Here is a 17750-nt window from a genome sequence, read left to right on the forward strand (position 1 = left end):
TCCTCATCATTTTTGTAATCTACCCACCTAATTTTCAGTATTCTTCTGTGGCACCATATTTCAAAACCTTCTATTCTCTTTTTGCCTAAATTGTTTATCGTCCATATTTTACTTCTATACATAGATACACTCCATATACACTCCTGGAAATTGAAATAAGAACACCGTGAATTCATTGTCCCAGGAAGGGGAAACTTTATTGACACATTCCTGGGGTCAGATACATCACATGATCACACTGACAGAACCACAGGCACATAGGCACAGGCAACAGAGCATGCACAATGTCGGCACTAGTACAGTGTATATCCACCTTTCGCAGCAATGCAGGCTGCTATTCTCCCATGGAGACGATCGTAGAGATGCTGGATGTAGTCCTGTGGAACAGCTTGCCATGCCATTTCCACCTGGCGCCTCAGTTGGACCAGCGTTCGTGCTGGACGTGCAGACCGCGTGAGACGACGCTTCATCCAGTCCCAAACATGCTCAATGGGGGGCAGATCCGGAGATCTTGCTGGCCAGGGTAGTTGACTTACACCTTCTACAGCACGTTGGGTGGCACGGGATACATGCGGACGTGCATTGTCCTGTTGGAACAGCAAGTTCCCTTGCCGGTCTAGGAATGGTAGAACGATGGGTTCGATGACGGTTTGGATGTACCGTGCACTATTCAGTGTCCCCTCGACGATCACCAGTGGTGTACGGCCAGTGTAGGAGATCGCTCCCCACACCATGATGCCGGGTGTTGGCCCTGTGTGCCTCGGTCGTATGCAGTCCTGATTGTGGCGCTCACCTGCACGGCGCCAAACACGCATACGACCATCATGGCACCAAGGCAGAAGCGACTCTCATCGCTGAAGACGACACGTCTCCATTCGTCCCTCCATTCACGCCTGTCGCGACACCACTGGAGGCGGGCTGCACGATGTTGGGGCGTGAGCGGAAGACGGCCTAACGGTGTGCGGGACCGTAGCCCAGCTTCATGGAGACGGTTGCGAATGGTCCTCGCCGACACCCCAGGAGCAACAGTGTCCCTAATTTGCTGGGAAGTGGCGGTGCGGTCCCCTACGGCATTGCGTAGCATCCTACGGTCTTGGCGTGCATCCGTGCGTCGCTGCGGTCCGGTCCCAGGTCGACGGGCACGTGCACCTTCCGCCGACCACTGGCGACAACATCGATGTACTGTGGAGACCTCACGCCCCACGTGTTGAGCAATTCGGCGGTACGTCCACCCGGCCTCCCGCATGCCCACTATACGCCCTCGCTCAAAGTCCGTCAACTGCACATACGGTTCACGTCCACGCTGTCGCGGCATGCTACCAGTGTTAAAGACTGCGTTGGAGCTCCGTATGCCACGGCAAACTGGCTGACACTGACGGCGGCGGTGCACAAATGCTGCGCAGCTAGCGCCATTCGACGGCCAACACCGCGGTTCCTGGTGTGTCCGCTGTGCCGTGCGTGTGATCATTGCTTGTACAGCCCTCTCGCAGTGTCCAGAGCAAGTATGGTGGGTCTGACACACCGGTGTCAATGTGTTCTTTTTTCCATTTCCAGGAGTGTATATATACAGGGTGTTTCAAAAATGACCGGTATATTTGAAACGGCAATAAAAACTAAACGAGCAGCGATAGAAATACACCGTTTGTTGCAATATGCTTGGGACAACAGTACATTTTCAGGCGGAGAAACTTTCGAAATTACAGTAGTTACAATTTTCAACAACAGATGGCGCTGACAAGTGATGTGAAAGATATAGAAGACAACGCAGTCTGTGGGTGCGCCATTCTGTACGTCGTCTTTCTGCTGTAAGCGTGTGCTGTTCATAACGTGCAAGTGTGCTGTAGACAACATGGTTTATTCCTTAGAACAGAGGATTTTTCTGGTGTTGGAATTCCACCGCCTAGAACACAGTGTTGTTGCAACAAGACGAAGTTTTCAACGGAGGTTTAATGTAACCAAAGGGCCGAAAAGCGATACAATAAAGGATCTGTTTGAAAAATTTCAACGGACTGGGAACGTGACGGATGAACGTGCTGGAAAGGTAGGGCGACCGCGTACGGCAACCACAGAGGGCAACGCGCAGCTAGTGCAGCAGGTGATCCAACAGCGGCCTCGGGTTTCCGTTCGCCGTGTTGCAGCTGCGGTCCAAATGACGCCAACGTCCACGTATCGTCTCATGCGCCAGAGTTTACACCTCTAACCATACAAAATTCAAACGCGGCAACCCCTCAGGGCCGCTACCATTGCTGCACGAGAGACATTCGCTAACGATATAGTGCACAGGATTGATGACGGCGATATGCATGTGGGCAGCATTTGGTTTACTGACGAAGCTTATTTTTACCTGGACGGCTTCGTCAATAAACAGAACTGGCGCATATGGGGAACCGAAAAGCCCCATGTTGCAGTCCCATCGTCCCTGCATCCTCAAAAAGTATTGGTCTGGGCCGCCATTTCTTCCAAAGGAATCATTGGCCCATTTTGCAGATCCGAAACGATTACTGCATCACGCCATCTGGACATTCTTCGTGAATTTGTGGCGGTACAAACTGCCTTAGACGACACTGCGAACACCTCGTGGTTTATGCAAGATGGTGCCCGGCCACATCGCACGCCGACGTCTTTAATTTCCTGAATGAATATTTCGATAATCGTGTGATTGCTTTGGGCTATCCGAAACATACAGGAGGCGGCGTGGATTGGCCTCCCTATTCGCCAGACATGAACCCCTGTGACTTCTTTCTGTGGGGACACTTGAAAGACCAGGTGTACCGCCAGAATCCAGAAACAATTGAACAGCTGAAGCAGTACATCTCATCTGCATGTGAAGCCATTCCGCCAGACACGTTGTCAAAGGTTTCGGGTAATTTCATTCAGAGACTACGCCATATTATTGCTACGCATGGTGGATATGTGGAAAATATCGTACTATAGAGTTTCCCAGACCGCAGCGCCATCTGTTGTTGAAAATTGTAACTACTGCAATTTCGAAAGTTTGTCTGCCTGAAAATGTACTGTTGTCCCAAGCATATTGCAACAAACGGTGTATTTCTATCGCTGCTCGTTTAGTTTTTATTGCCGTTTCAAATATACCGGTCATTTTTGAAACACCCTGTATATATATATATATATTCTCAGCGACCACAGGCCCTGTAGACCACGCGCTGCATCAAGGACCTGCTTTCACCGCCTTCTATCTCTCACAGCCTCTCTCCACCCTGCGGTAATTCCTAATGCTGCGATGTCCTTCTCTATGTCATCTTTCCACCTTGTACGAGGTCGGCCCAATGGTCTTGTTGCCTGGAGAGTTCCTTCAAATGCTTTCTTGGTGATTCAGTTCTTTTCCATTCTGGCCACATGTCCAGCCCATTGCAGTCTCCTACTTTTAAATTTCTGGATGATAGTGGGTTGCTTCATTAACTGATAAATTTCATTTTTCTTTCGAATTCCCCATGCGCCATTCTCCAACACAAGTCCCCAGATTTTTCTCGTTACTTTTCTTTCGAAAATATTCAGTTTTTCTCTTTCATTCTGTGTTAGCGTCCAGCTTTCTGACCCGTATAGTATATAGGATGGTACAACTGTGAATGGATGGCTCCCAGGCAGCAGTGAAGTTCAGAGGATCCTATATACCTTTAGAAAAGAATTTCTAACACTTAGCCGCGCAGGGTAGCCGCGTGGTCTAGGGTGCCTTGACACGGTTCGCGCGGTTTCCCCCGTCGGAGATTCGAGTCCTCCCTCGGGCATGGGAGTGTGTGTTATCCTTAGCGTAAGTTAGTTTAAGTTAGATTAAGTAGCGTGTAAGCCTAGGGGCCGATGACCTCTGTAGATTGGTCCCATTGGAACTTACCACAAATTTCCAAGTTTCTGACACTTAGATCTCCATTCGATGCATTAAAAAAAAGTGAAAGACGAAGTAGCAGAAATGAGAATGCCAAAAATCTTAACAACAGAACTAGGGATCACAAAATACACAAAGTTAAGGAATTCAGCAACCTAGGCGGTAAAATAGCCCTTGATAGGCAGAGCAAGGAAGACATAAAAAATAGACTAGCACTGGCAAAAAGGGCATTCCTGGGCAAGAGAAACCTACTAGTATCAATAACTGGTGCTAATTTGAAGGAGACATTTCTGAGATTGTACGTTTGGATCAAACATTGAATGGTAGTGAAACATGGACCGTGGGAAAACCGGAACAGAAGAGAATCGAAGCACTTGAGATGCGGTGCTGCAGAATAATGTTGAAAAATATATAGACTTATAAGATACGGAATGAAGAGATACTTCAGAGAATTTCCAAGGAAAGTAATATGTGTAAAACACTGACAAGAAGAAAGGGCAAGATTATAGGACATGTGTGTAAAGACATCAGGGAATCTTTTCTTCAGAAACGCTTTTCTTGTCATTGCCAGTCTACTTTTATATTCTCCCAACTTCGACCATCATCAGTTACTTTGCTCCCCAAATAACAAGAGTCATCTACTACTTCAAGTGCCTCTTTTCGTAATTTATTCCCTCAGCATCACCTGATTTAATTTAATTTCATCCCATCATCCTTGTTTCACCTTTGTTGTTTTCATCTTATGCCCACCATTCAGGACACTGTCCATTCCGTTCAACTACTCTTCCAAGTCCATTACTGTCTCTGAGAGAATTATAATGTCATCGGCAAACCTCAAAGTTTTTATTTCTTCTCCCTGACATTTATTTCTTTCTCCAAATTTTTCTTTGATTTCATTTACTGCTTGCTCAATGTACAGATCGAATAACATTAGGAGAGGCTATAACCCTGTCTCTCTTCTCAATCACTGCTTCCTTTTCATGCCCCTCGACTCTTACAGCTGCCGTCTGCTTTGCGCACAAGTTGTAAATAACCTTCCGCTCTCTGTATTTTACCCCTTCGACCTTCAGAATTTCAGAGTAGCCTCGTCAACTTTGTCAAAAGCTTTCTCCAAGTCTACAAATTCTATAAACATAGGTTTGCCTTTCTTAACCTATCTTCTAAGATAAATCGTGTGTTCGTACATTTCACCCGAATCCAAACTTATCTAGCACGAGGTCGACTTCCACCAATTTTTCCTTTCTTTTGTGAGGAATTCGTGTTAGTATTTTGCAGCCATGACCTATTAAACTGACAGTTCGAAAATATTCACACCTGTCAGCACCTGCTTTTTTCTAAAATTGGAATTATTACATTCTTCTTAAATTCTGAGGATATTTCACCTGTCTCATATATCTTGCAGACTAGATGGAAGATTTTTGTCATGACTGGCTCTCCTAAGGCTATCAGTAGCTCTGAATGAATGTCGCAATACATTTTTATGATGCTTTACTGGCTTCGACAAATTAATTTGTCAACTTCAGAATGTTACAAAATTACGGATATTGAATTCTTTAAACCTTGGCTATAAATGTGTGTGCAATATAAAAAGTATATTACAGAAACTTACTTAGTATTGATTTAGCAGATGTCAGTACTTTCTTCATAGAAGCATAACGCCATGGTATGTCCAGAAATGTACACATCGTATGTGTTTATTTTAAACACTCGTTGACAGTTTACAGTAACAGAATCACATCTATGTATCTGCTGTGCTAGCAGCAAGGAATATACATAAAAGCATATGTAAAAATATAACTAAGGTATATAAACTAGTTATATATAACACCTTTGAGAAAACATGACACTTACTTCCAACATATAAAACGAATGGGCTAATTTTCACATTTTATAACAGATGATATACAATCACAATAGTGTCTGTTTTTAATGCAAGTTGATCATTCAACAAATCTTTTGAATTTAGGTGAGCATGTTTAGATATTTAAAATTCTTCTAAAACGTTTATTTTGTAGCCCTTGTCAGCCATACGTAAAATTTCCATGTTAAACAAGGGTGGAGGAGGAAGTATGTGTTTCGTTGTTTTGAGATGTTCTGCAAAAGTTGACATAGATGAAATCTCGTCGTTTTATACGTCACATTACTGTATAGCCAAGGTCTGATTTATTATATACCTAGTTTTGTAGGCTTCTGAAGATGACAAATTAATTTGTCGAAACCGGTAAAACATAATAAAAATTTATCAACAGCTCATAATGTAATAAATTACACTCCTGGAAATTGAAATAAGAACACCATGAATTCATTGTCCCAGGAAGGGGAAACTTTATTGACACATTCCTGGGGTCAGATACATCACATGATCACACTGACAGAACCACAGGCACATAGACACAAGCAACAGAGCATGCACAATGTCGGCACTAGTACAGTGTATATCCACCTTTCGCAGCAATGCAGGCTGCTATTCTCCCATGGAGACGATCGTAGAGATGCTGGATGTAGTCCTGTGGAACGGCTTGCCATGCCATTTCCACCTGGCGCCTCAATTGGACCAGCGTTCGTGCTGGACGTGCAGACCGCGTGAGACGACGCTTCATCCAGTCCCAAACATGCTCAATGGGGGACAGATCCGGAGATCTAGCTGGCCAGGGTAGTTGACTTACACCTTCTAGAGCACGTTGGGTGGCACGGGATACATGCGGACGTGCATTGTCCTGTTGGAACAGCAAATTCCCTTGCCGGTCTAGGAATGGTAGAACGATTGGTTCGATGACGGTTTGGATGTACCGTGCACTATTCAGTGTCCCCTCGACGATCACCAGTGGTGTACGGCCAGTGTAGGAGATCGCAACCCACACCATGATGCCGGGTGGTGGCCCTGTGTGCCTCGGTCGTATGCAGTCCTGATTGTGGCGCTCACCTGCACGGCGCCAAACACGCATACGACCATCATTGGCACCAAGGCAGAAGCGACTCTCATCGCTGAAGACGACACGTCTCCAATCGTCCCTCCATTCACGCCTGTCGCGACACCACTGGAGGCGGGCTGCACGATGTTGGGGCGTGAGCGGAAGACGGCCTAACGGTGTGCGGGACCGTAGCCCAGCTTCATGGAGACGGTTGCGAATGGTCCTCGCCGATACCCCAGGAGCAACAGTGTCCCTAATTTGCTGGGAAGTGGCGGTGCGGTCCCCTACGGCACTGCGTAGGATCCTACGGTCTTGGCGTGCATCCGTGCGTCGCTGCGGTCCGGTCCCAGGTCGACGGGCGCGTGCACCTTCCGCCGACCACTGGCGACAACATCGATGTACTGTGGAGACCTCACGCCCCACGTGTTGAGCACTTCGGCGGTACGTCCACCCGGCCTCCCGCATGCCCACTATACGCCCTCGCTCAAAGTCCGTCAACTGCACATACGGTTCACGTCCACGCTGTCGCGGCATGCTACCAGTATTAAAGACTGCGATGGAGCTCCGTATGCCACGGCAAACTGGCTGACACTGACGGCGGCGGTGCACAAATGCTGCGCAGCTAGCGCCATTCGACGGCCAACACCGCGGTTCCTGGTGTGTCCGCTGTGCCGTGCGTGTGATCATTGCTTGTACAGCCCTCTCGCAGTGTCCGGAGCAAGTATGGTGGGTCTGACACACCGGTGTCAATGTGTTCTTTTTTCCATTTCCAGGAGTGTATTTTCAGTGATCAATAAGTTTGCAAATTAAGGTTATCCAGATCTCTTATATACTCAAACGACATGATACTAGTGCGGTTTTAGCTTAAAATAAACCATCTCAGCATTAACGTCATTAGATTCAAAAGACCCGGTTTTGCCCCACCTACGGGGTAAAATGAGATACCCACTTAAATCAATGGAGGAACTTGAAAACAAGAAAAAATTTGATTCTACTGCAAAAAAAAATATATGAAAACATATACGAGGGACGTTCACTAAGTAATGCAACACATTTTTTTCTGGCAGTAGATTGGTTTTATCCAGTATGCCAATACACCATATTATTTCCTCTTTTGGCTACAAAACCCTATTTTCCTACGTAGTCTCCGTTCAATGCGACGGCCTTACACCCCCTTACTTGGAGGTCCTATATGTCCGCATGGTACCACCCTACTGGTCGACATCGGAGCCAACATCTTGTTACATCGATAACCTCCCCATCATTCACGCACTGCTTACCGCGGGGTGCATCCCTCATTGGGCGAATCAGATGGAAGTCGGAAGGTGCTAAATCCAAGTTGTAGGGTGGATGAGGAAGAGCAGTCCAGTGAAATTTTGTGAGCTCTTCTTGGATACCCAGACTTATATGAGGCCCTGTGGTGTCATGGAGAAGTTCGTTTGCGTTTTTGTGGCGACGAACATACTAAAAGCCGTTTTTCAATGTCCTTGAAATATGTGGAGCCGGGCGGCACGGGGGAGGTCGGACAGGTTTTTGCGACTTTATAAAGGTGAAAGACACCTTGGTCAACGACTCCCCGTGCTTTAGTTCACTCTCAGATCTCCACGGACGTTACGCAGTCGCTTCTGAAAATCTGTGATGCATTTTGAAGGCTACATACACCGGCGCCACCTGTCGGAGCTTCATGAAACTACAAAGGCTGAAGCAGGAATATTCCATTATGTCCCATAATAAATTCTGCATTGTTTTCAACATAAAATGGCCTACAAAAGAAATGTGTTGCATTACTTACACAGTGCCTCTCCTATAAATCCTTATAAATACTACCAAAAGCGTCATAAATGTATTTTAAGTAACAAATCTAGTTTCTACAGGAAACTTCAAATTTTCGAAATATTACACTAATATAGACAAGGTTCTCAATATCTGGTCGTAGTAAAGAACAGAAACACAGGTTATTAAAAACAGAAATCGCAGACGAAGTAGCTTTCTTCCTCAGCATCGTAATATTGCTCACGAGGCCAGCCACGATGAGACAGACAATGGATCCAACCATTCTTCGACAGTGAGTCTGAATGTAGCCGTATGTGTTTTTCGACTGCGTCTTCTTCACCTGATGAAGTCAAAGTAACTTTTCTTTCAATTTTTTTGAGCCAGTCCAGTCTTTATAAATATCATTTTCTGCTTCTTCGACTCCTTTACGGCTGGGACCTTTTGATTCTTCACCATAAAGAGTTTTCTTTTTGAATTTTTCTTTTCTACTTTTTCTTTCCAGGATTTTTCTTTAGCTTACAAATGATATCTGCTTGGAGAGGAAGTCAGTATTACTCTTTTGTCACTTTTCCTATTGGTTAATTTTTTCCACTATCTACCAAGTCAACATTTTGAGGAGACCTTAGAACCTTTGGTACACAGAAAGGACGATCACGAACTTCCAGCAACTGTTACTAATCTGTCCGATGTCATTTCTGAGGTCCCAGGAACAGCTATCAATTCATCTTGTGGTTCAGGAAAGTTTTCGGTTGTACAAGATTCAGGAAATTAGAGCCGGAGCACATCGACTTGAGTTGCGTCATCTTAAAATATTTCAACTACTGATGCTTCCTCGTCTTGTGGTACTTTGTATTGTGGTTCTATTCTTTTCTTTTAAATCCGGGGTTGGCTCGGTTTTGCCTTACCTCGTCTACCCAGTTTTGCCCTCCCCTACGCCCCCCGCCCCCTCCCCTAGTGACAAACTGAACAAATGTGACATGTGACTTTGGAAAGTTAACATTCACATTACGTTCATCACATAGGCATTGAAACATACTTAAAGTCGTGTTTAATCGAATTCATTATGTAGCTATTTCTTATCAGGTAATGTTTCTCTTTAAACTATTGCTCCAACAACGGAGAAATTTTGAGGAGAAACATTAAACCAGACTAGAAGGGAAAGTAAAAGGAATCCGCTGATGATGATTATCAACGACTCCCCGAAATGGATGAAGCTAGGGTTCTGAGCGTTATCAGACAGGTACCCTGTTTTACCCAGCTCTCCACTAATTAGAGGTATGCGCGAACGCGGATATATCCTTCACGAGACAGCTGTCACGCTGTACAGACGGTTAAGAAAAGCAAATACATCACACTACTGGTATTTTTTGTGTCATCAGTCATCTGGCCGGTTTTATGCGGTCAGTCACCACTTGCTCTCCTGTGCCAATCTGTAAATCTCAGAACAGCGCCTACACCCAACTTCTTCAGTTGTATGTTGGATATACTCCAGTCTTTGTCTTCCCGTACAGGTTTTACCCTGTACAGTTCCCTCTAGTGCCATCGAAGTTGTTCCCTGATGTATCAACACATGTCTCACCTTCTTTTCCCTACCTCTAGTCAGTGGTCTCCGTACGTTTCTTTCCTCGCCGATTCTGCGGAGAACCTTCTCATTGCTTCCTTACCAGTCCAACCAATTTTCAACATCATTCTGTAGAACCACGTCCCAGACGCTTCGAGTCTCTTCTTTTCCGGTTTCCTCGCAGTTCCGGTTTCATTTCTGTACATCCCGTGTTCCAGACGAACATTCTCAGAAATTTCTTCCTCATATTAAGGCGCTTATTTGATACTAGTAGACGTCTTTCGGCCAGAAGATCCCTCTTGGTATGTGACAGCCTCTTTCTGCGTCCTCTTTGCTTCGTCCGTCATACATTATTTTGTTTCGACGATAGCATCATTTCTTCACGTCATTGACTTTATAGTCCCCGATTCTCACTGATCTCATTTCTGCAACTCCTGATCACTTTCGTCTACTTCTGTGCTCAGTAGACTGTTCACTTTACTCAGGATGTCCTGTAATTCTTCCTAGCTTCCACTGAGTGCAACAATGTCTTTTCTTTCAAGCTGAATTTTAATCCCACTCCTCAAATATTGGATCCTCTCATTTTCAGATTCTTGAATGGCGATCTGTTTTAATTGGTAAAAACTTCAAAAGCCAAGACCGTATAAAATATTTCTTTATTTAAGACAACTTGTTTCAACTGTCTTTGCTGTCACCTTCAGGTCTTAAACATTTTTTTGTTGAGAGATATGTAGATGGACGTAGCCTTTTGGACAAGATGTTTCATGTTTTTTGAAAATTTTTGCGATGACAAACGTTTGTAATGGGTTGAGTTTTGTGCACTTGACATTAATTGTGTGAGGTTCAGCGTGAAATGAACATATTTTACAACAAAAAGATGTTTAAAACCTGAAGATGACGGCAAAGACAGTTGAAACCGGTTGTCTTAAATAAAGAAATATTTTATGCGATCTTGGCTTTTGAATGGTTTTTAACTCCTCAAATACTCTTTTATTTTCGTCGTTCCTCATTAGATGTACAGATTGAACAGTAGGGGATATGAATTGCATCCCTTTCTTGCACGCGTTGTTAATGCGACCACTTCGTACTCTAGTCTTTTTCCCTAATCGTTTCTCCTTTCGTGTTAAGTTACCCACCTTTGTATATAACGTAGACCTATTCTTCTGAGAATTTCGAACATTCTGCACAATTTTACACTGACGAACACTTTATGTAATTACACACATCCCGTGAAGGTCTCTTGATTTTTTTAAAGTCTTGCTTTCACTATTATTAAACGCAGCGCCAAAACTAGCTGTCTGATGCCGTCACCTGTACTAAAACCAAACTGATGGTCTCACGAAAATGTTCAGGTTAAATATCAATTTTTCGCAACACTGTTTCGTTAAAAGCTAACTGTAAAAAATTACTCGACTAGTTTCTGAGTCCTCATTGTTTTAACAATAACCATTGACAAATTTTAAAGCAAAAGAAATGTCAACACATCAGTAGCGTCCTCTGTTGGTGTTCTGTGAAGAGATAAAGGGCGAGCCTCGTATCTCCAAGGTCACGCCACCCGATAGCTGCCGCTTTGTGCATTTCCGTTTATCGCCGGTTCACTGTCTAGCTTGGCAGGAAGTCATCGCGTCATAACCGCTGACGTCACGCTAGTCTGTTCCGAGTAAGATGGCACTGTGCTTATACAGTCACGACATATTCCGTAGGAGCAGTCTTCAAGTCGATGCTAGTGTACATTCCCACGGTTTCGCACAGTTTCCTGGTAGCACAGGACGAGTCTCCAAACAAGTCCACGATCGGTTTCCTCGCTCTCGTTCTACCAGGTGTTTCCGTAAGAGCGTGCAAAAAATGTAACAGAGCACAGAGAATGCTCCGCTGAACAATTTGAGTTAGGGAACCTGGGGTCGGAGAAGCCAGCTTAAGGAGATATGGGAGGAAACTTGTCTACCACTTTGTGTAGCATTACTATTTTGCAGCTTATTTACAACTAACATGCGTAAAAGTTTACACGTACTGTGAGGTTTATTTACGTGTACATACTTTATTTCCTGCAAGGAAACAAGGAGGACAGACCTGATTACTAGAAAGTCATGATGCAGGTTTTGTTTACTTTACTTGTCCATAAGCTGGCTCTGTTTTATTGTATTTACATTGTCCCATTACAGAACGTGCTATGAATCATTACTCAGTGCTATTCAGGGACGTACAGTGCAGTACGATGGATCAGTACCGGTACAGTTTCGCAAAACTCACTGACGTGCACCTTGTATATGGGGAAGTACGTTGTAATGCTCTCGCTGCTGAAAGGCTGTACAGGGAACGATTTCCTAACAGGCTTCATCCGTCACGATGAATGACGAATGCGGGAGACTGGTTCATTGGAAAGAAGATGCGAGGAACCTGGTAACACGAGGACCACACCTGGGATATTTGTCATGGTGCGACGGGATCTTGTTCGCGGATTCATGCTTGCATTGAGGTTGATAGCTGTCAGTCTCAGCACGTTTTGTAAGATACAGTACTAATAGTACGATAATTGTGCCAATGATGGTATTTCCACTTAATTGTAAGTAATGGAAATAAAAAATACACAGTAATGTGGTTTTATTCGTGTTATCTCCTCAAGCTGGCTGCTCCGATTCCAGGTTCCCTGCATCAAATTGTTCAATGAAGCATCCTCTATGTCAGGTTAAATTTTTGCGCGCTCTTACCGAAACGCCTTGTATAAATGAGCTTGACTCGTTTCATTGTAAAAAATAATATCACTGTAGGAACGTCGTTTTCTAAATCCGCTTTCATCTTCTCGGAAGAATGTGTCAGCTCTAACTGTTATTTGAGATGTCGTAGTAAAATTTGTATGCAGCATTCAGCAAGCTGTTGCCTCTGCAGTTTCCGCGTTCGTACCTATTCCTTTCTTTTGAACAGAGAGATAACTTCCGATGTGTTCCACGAGTTGCAGATCTCGCACCTTTTCCAGCTTATGTTGATCAGATAACAATGAAATATAAATGAACATACAGCTAGATACACAGGAGACTAAACATGTACGGGTACGACCTTAACTAACCAAAGCTATTAAAAACTGCCGGCCGCGGTGCTCTAGCGGTTCTAGTCGCTCAGTCCGGAACCGCGCGACTGCTACGGTCGCAGGTTCGAATCCTGCCTCGGGCATGGATGTGTGTGATGTCCTTAGGTTAGTTAGGTTTAAGTAGTTCTAAGTTCTAGGGGACTGATGACCACAGATGTTAAGTCGCATAGTGCTCAGAGCCATTTGAACCATTTATTAAAAACTAACGTATTTATTTAGGGTACTTTACGGTATCCTACGGTAGTTTTACAACTCTGTCTGCACTTACTGCGGATGAGCCTGCCTGCCCCGCTGGAAGACGTGCCTTCAGTGGTAGGTACGAAAGGTGACGTGGCTACTGCGTGACGGTTCTGATCTCTTGAGTGTGTAGCTGAAACACTAGTTCAGAGAGATGACTCGCACTTGCTTGGGATTGATCTCAAGTGTGCTTTGAGTCATTGAAACCAACACTGTCAAAGATCTTTTATCTCCAAGCTGACGTACCTCCCTTAGAAGGCACTTCCGGTCATATGTCCATATGACCTTATTTCCTCCTTATGCTGTCGTGTCTCAGGTATCGTTTCCTGCAGTTTGTCACAATGTGACATAATTATCTTGTATAAATGACACACAGAAAGAGAGAGACTAAACATTAGTGGTGACCGTGGCTTTCCTTCCGCAGCTGCTGTCCCTGCGTGAGAACAAGAGGCCGGCAGACGGCAGCTGCGACAGCAGCCCCCGGAACAGCCTGTGCGCGCTGGAGCCGCCCCCGCCGCTCATATCGGACACCGAGAAAGGTACGTCCGGCCACTGCAACAGCTCGCCACTTCTTTTCAGTTTCAGCTCATATTCTTATCTGTACGACGGTAATCTTTTAACACTCTGAAAAAATAAAGTTCCTTTAATTACCATTCAAAATCAATCGTAAGTTGCTGAACGTTCTTTCTTAAGTTAAGAACGACACGTTTCGCCCGGATAGGGCATTATCAGGTTATGTCATGCAGACGAGGACAGGCGTAGCAGCGCAGAGCGGGGGACGTCGCGCGCAAACCGTAAACAGCCGTACACTACACCAACCCCAGAGGCCCTTTCGCGCGGGCGAGGTCCTGTTGTGCGCTGCTATGCCTGTCGACGCCTCCATGAAATAACCTGATGATGCCCTATACGGGCGAAACGTGTTCCTCTTAAGTTAATAAAGAATATCCTGCAACGTACGACTATTTTTTAAATAGTAGCAATTGAAGTTTTCTGCGCTACCAAGCTAAAATGGAATGGAATAATTTTTAAAATGGAATGGTATAATTCTCCTTTAATTAATTTTTGTTTGTTTACACGTATATTTCTTTAGCATAAGTACGCACTGAAATCCCCGCGCCACAGTACATCTACATCTAAATGACTACTCTGCAGTTCACTCTTAGGTACCTGTCGAAGGGTTCTTCAGACTATTTCTCTACCGATCCACTAACAGCGCGTGTGAAAAATGAACACTTAAATCTCTCTTTACTAGCTCTGATTTCTGTTATTTTATTACGACAATCTTTTCTCATTATGTAGGTTGGCGACAGTAAAATATCTTCACAGTCAGAGGAGAAAGATGGTGACTGGAGTTTGGTGAAGAGATCCGGCCACAACGAATGAATGCCACCTCAACTCGCTTATCATATCCGTCACACTCCTTCCCCTATCGCATGATGGAACAAAATGAGCTGTCGTTCTTTGAACACTTTTGATGTATGCCGTCCATCCTATCTGCCAAGGGCCCCACAGCGCACAGGAATACTCTAACAGAGCACCGAGAAGCGCAAAGCGTGGTGTAGGCGTTCGGTTTGGTGGGTCGTATCTCTTACAAGTGTTCGCAAAAAAAAAAAAAAAAAAAAAAAAAAAAAAAAAAAAAAAAAAGAACGGTCTTTTGTTCGGCTCAGCCACAACATTATCTCGTCGTCGTTACAATTTAAGTTGTTCGTAATTGTTGTAATCACTACTTATTTAGTAGTCATGGACCGTGCGGCTGGTTCCGGCGGAGGTTCGAGTCCTCCCTCGGGCATGGGTGTGTGTTTTTGTCCTTAGGATAATTTAGGTTAAGTAATGTGTGAACTTAGGGACTGATAACCTTACCAGTTAAGTCCCATAAGATTTCACACACATTTGAACATTTGAACTTATTTAGTTGAACTGATTTAACTGACGGCTTTTAGATTTATGTGATTTATCGTGTAACCGAAATTTAACGGCCTTGTTTTAGTACCCATGCGGATGAACTCACACTTTTCCTTATACAGAAACAATTGACAATTTTCACACCATGCAGATATCGTGTCTGAGTAGTTTTGCAGTTCGTTTTGATCTCCTGATGACTTCACTACACGGCAGATAGCAGCGCCATCTGAAAACAGTCTTTCAGGACTGCTCAGATGATCCCCTAAGTCGCTTATACAGATTAGGAACAGCAGAGGGCCTATAACATTTACTTGGGGAACGCCAGATATCACTTCTCTTTTACTCGATGATAAACGCTAGATTACTCGCGTACTATGAGCTCGATGAAAGGAAAACACGAATCTGGTCACACAACTGAAACGACACTACACAGGCTTGCAATTTGATTAGAAGTTCGCTTGTGAGGAACGGTGTCAAAAGCCTTTTTATTATTCATTTACAAGTGGCAAGGGCCTTATCGACCGTACGCCTGCTCTAAAAGCCTCTTCCACTTTCTTCTGTTGAGTGCACTCTTTATCCATTCAGTGTTCGTGTTCATCCTGGTTGTGTTCTCCCGGATGTTATCTCTCCACCTACTTATTGGTCTCCCTCTTCCTCTCGTTCCCCCTACTATTTTAGGTAGTCTGTTTTCTGTCATTCTTCCTAAGTGGTCTTCCCAGTTCAACCTTCTCTTCTTTACCACAACTGCGATGTACAGCTCTCTCAATTCTTCATTTCTCCTTATCCTCCCTTCGATGTTATCTTCATCATATACTGGACCATAAATTTTTCTCAGTATTTTTCTTTCAAATATTAACAGTTTTTATTCATCTTTCTTTCTAAATATCAATATTTCACATCTGAATAATGTTACTGGTATAATGATCGACTGATACAAATCTAATTTGAAGTTAGTACTAAGTGATCTTTTCTGTAAGAGTGTTTTGTTCGCTGTTGCTAGACGGGCATCTATCTCCATTCCATTATTGTTACTAAATAGACTCCCTAAGGACTTGAAGCGATCAACTGTTTTGAAAGTGAATCCATCTGCAGACAAAGGTGCATCACTTTGGTTTTTCTTACTTATGACCAGATATTCTGTATTTTCTTCATTAACATATAATCCCGCTTTCTCAGCAATTTCGTAATAATTTTGCATCATTTTGGTTAATTCTGTTTGGGAACTACTTATTAATGTTACATCATCTGCGTGGGCAAGTCTAGTAATTTTCATCCCCTGCATTTGGGTCCCTTTAGTTTTACTAAATTCTCTATCGATCTTCTCTAAGACGAGGTTAAATAAGATACATGAAATAGCGTCTCTTTCTCTCAGTCCAGTGAACACCCTAACATTTTCTGTTTCTCCTACAGGTGTCTTGATACGACATAAAGTTTCATCTGTACATATTTTAATTAATCTGATAAGCTTTGATGGTATTTCAAATACCCTCAATATATTTAGTAGTGTCTGTCGGTGTATGCTATCGTAGGCCTTTTTGAAAAGCCTTATGGAAATCTAAAAATGTGGAATCAATTTGACATCGCCTGTCGGTAGTTTTTACTTCGTGCGAATAACGACCTAGTTGTGTTTCGCAAGGACGATGTTTTCTAAATTCATGCTGACTTTGTGTCAACCATCCTACTGTATATAGATGTTAGTGGTATGGGTCTGCAATTCAGCGGAGCACATAGCTAGATCAGACAAAACAAAATGGCGCGGCCGATCCTCCTTATCAATGGAATGCGCCACCTTTTTGTGGCCACTCCTAATTAGTCTGCAAAGGAGTAAATACTGATGTAATGTTGTACAGTACACTGTTCTCAGTCACCAATAAAAATATCCGCAATTATGCACGTCGCACCCTGTATGCCAGGACTGCCGGCCGCTGTGGCCGAGCGGTTCTAAGCGCTTCAGTCCGGAACCGCGCTGCTGCTACGGTCGCAGGTTCGAATGCTACCTCGGGCATAGATGTGTGCGGTGTCCTTAGGTTAGTTAGGTTTAAGTAGTTCTAAGTTCTAGGGGACTGATGACCTCAGATGTTGAGTCCCATAGTGCTCAGAGCCATTTGAACCATTTATAACCTGAAAATAAACAGGGCATTAGTTACGTAACTTCGTTTTTCGAGGTGATAGTACTGCCCAACAACTATTTTTTTCACTTTGCAACTCAAAGCTTAGTCGTTTTGGATTGATAAAGCGGCTATGACAAAGAAGAATGTTAATTAGCTGCAGTTTATGTGATATACAATAGGTCTAAGTACTTTATATCAATGGATTAAGAGAAAACGATACATTTTAATTAGGAATGCCAACAACAATGAAAGTACATTTTACAGTTTCTTAATGACGATTTCTGTTGTGTCGGCTACCATGGGAGACATCGTCGACACAAACAAGGAA

The 17750-nt window shown here is 43.9% G+C and overlaps 1 protein-coding gene across 2 annotated transcripts in view; it reads left to right on the forward strand.

Moving 5' to 3' along the window:
• The window catches only part of LOC124798309, an 87873-nt gene that overhangs the window by 63667 nt on the left and 6456 nt on the right, over positions 1-17750 (forward strand). For both annotated transcript variants that reach the window (XM_047261646.1, XM_047261645.1), the window contains exon 5: positions 13834-13948. In XM_047261646.1, the coding sequence (XP_047117602.1) occupies positions 13834-13948 (115 nt within the window). The remainder of the gene's footprint in view (positions 1-13833; positions 13949-17750) is intronic.

Source organism: Schistocerca piceifrons, chromosome 5, assembly GCF_021461385.2.
Source record: "Schistocerca piceifrons isolate TAMUIC-IGC-003096 chromosome 5, iqSchPice1.1, whole genome shotgun sequence".
Classification (NCBI taxonomy): Eukaryota; Metazoa; Arthropoda; class Insecta; order Orthoptera; family Acrididae; genus Schistocerca; species Schistocerca piceifrons.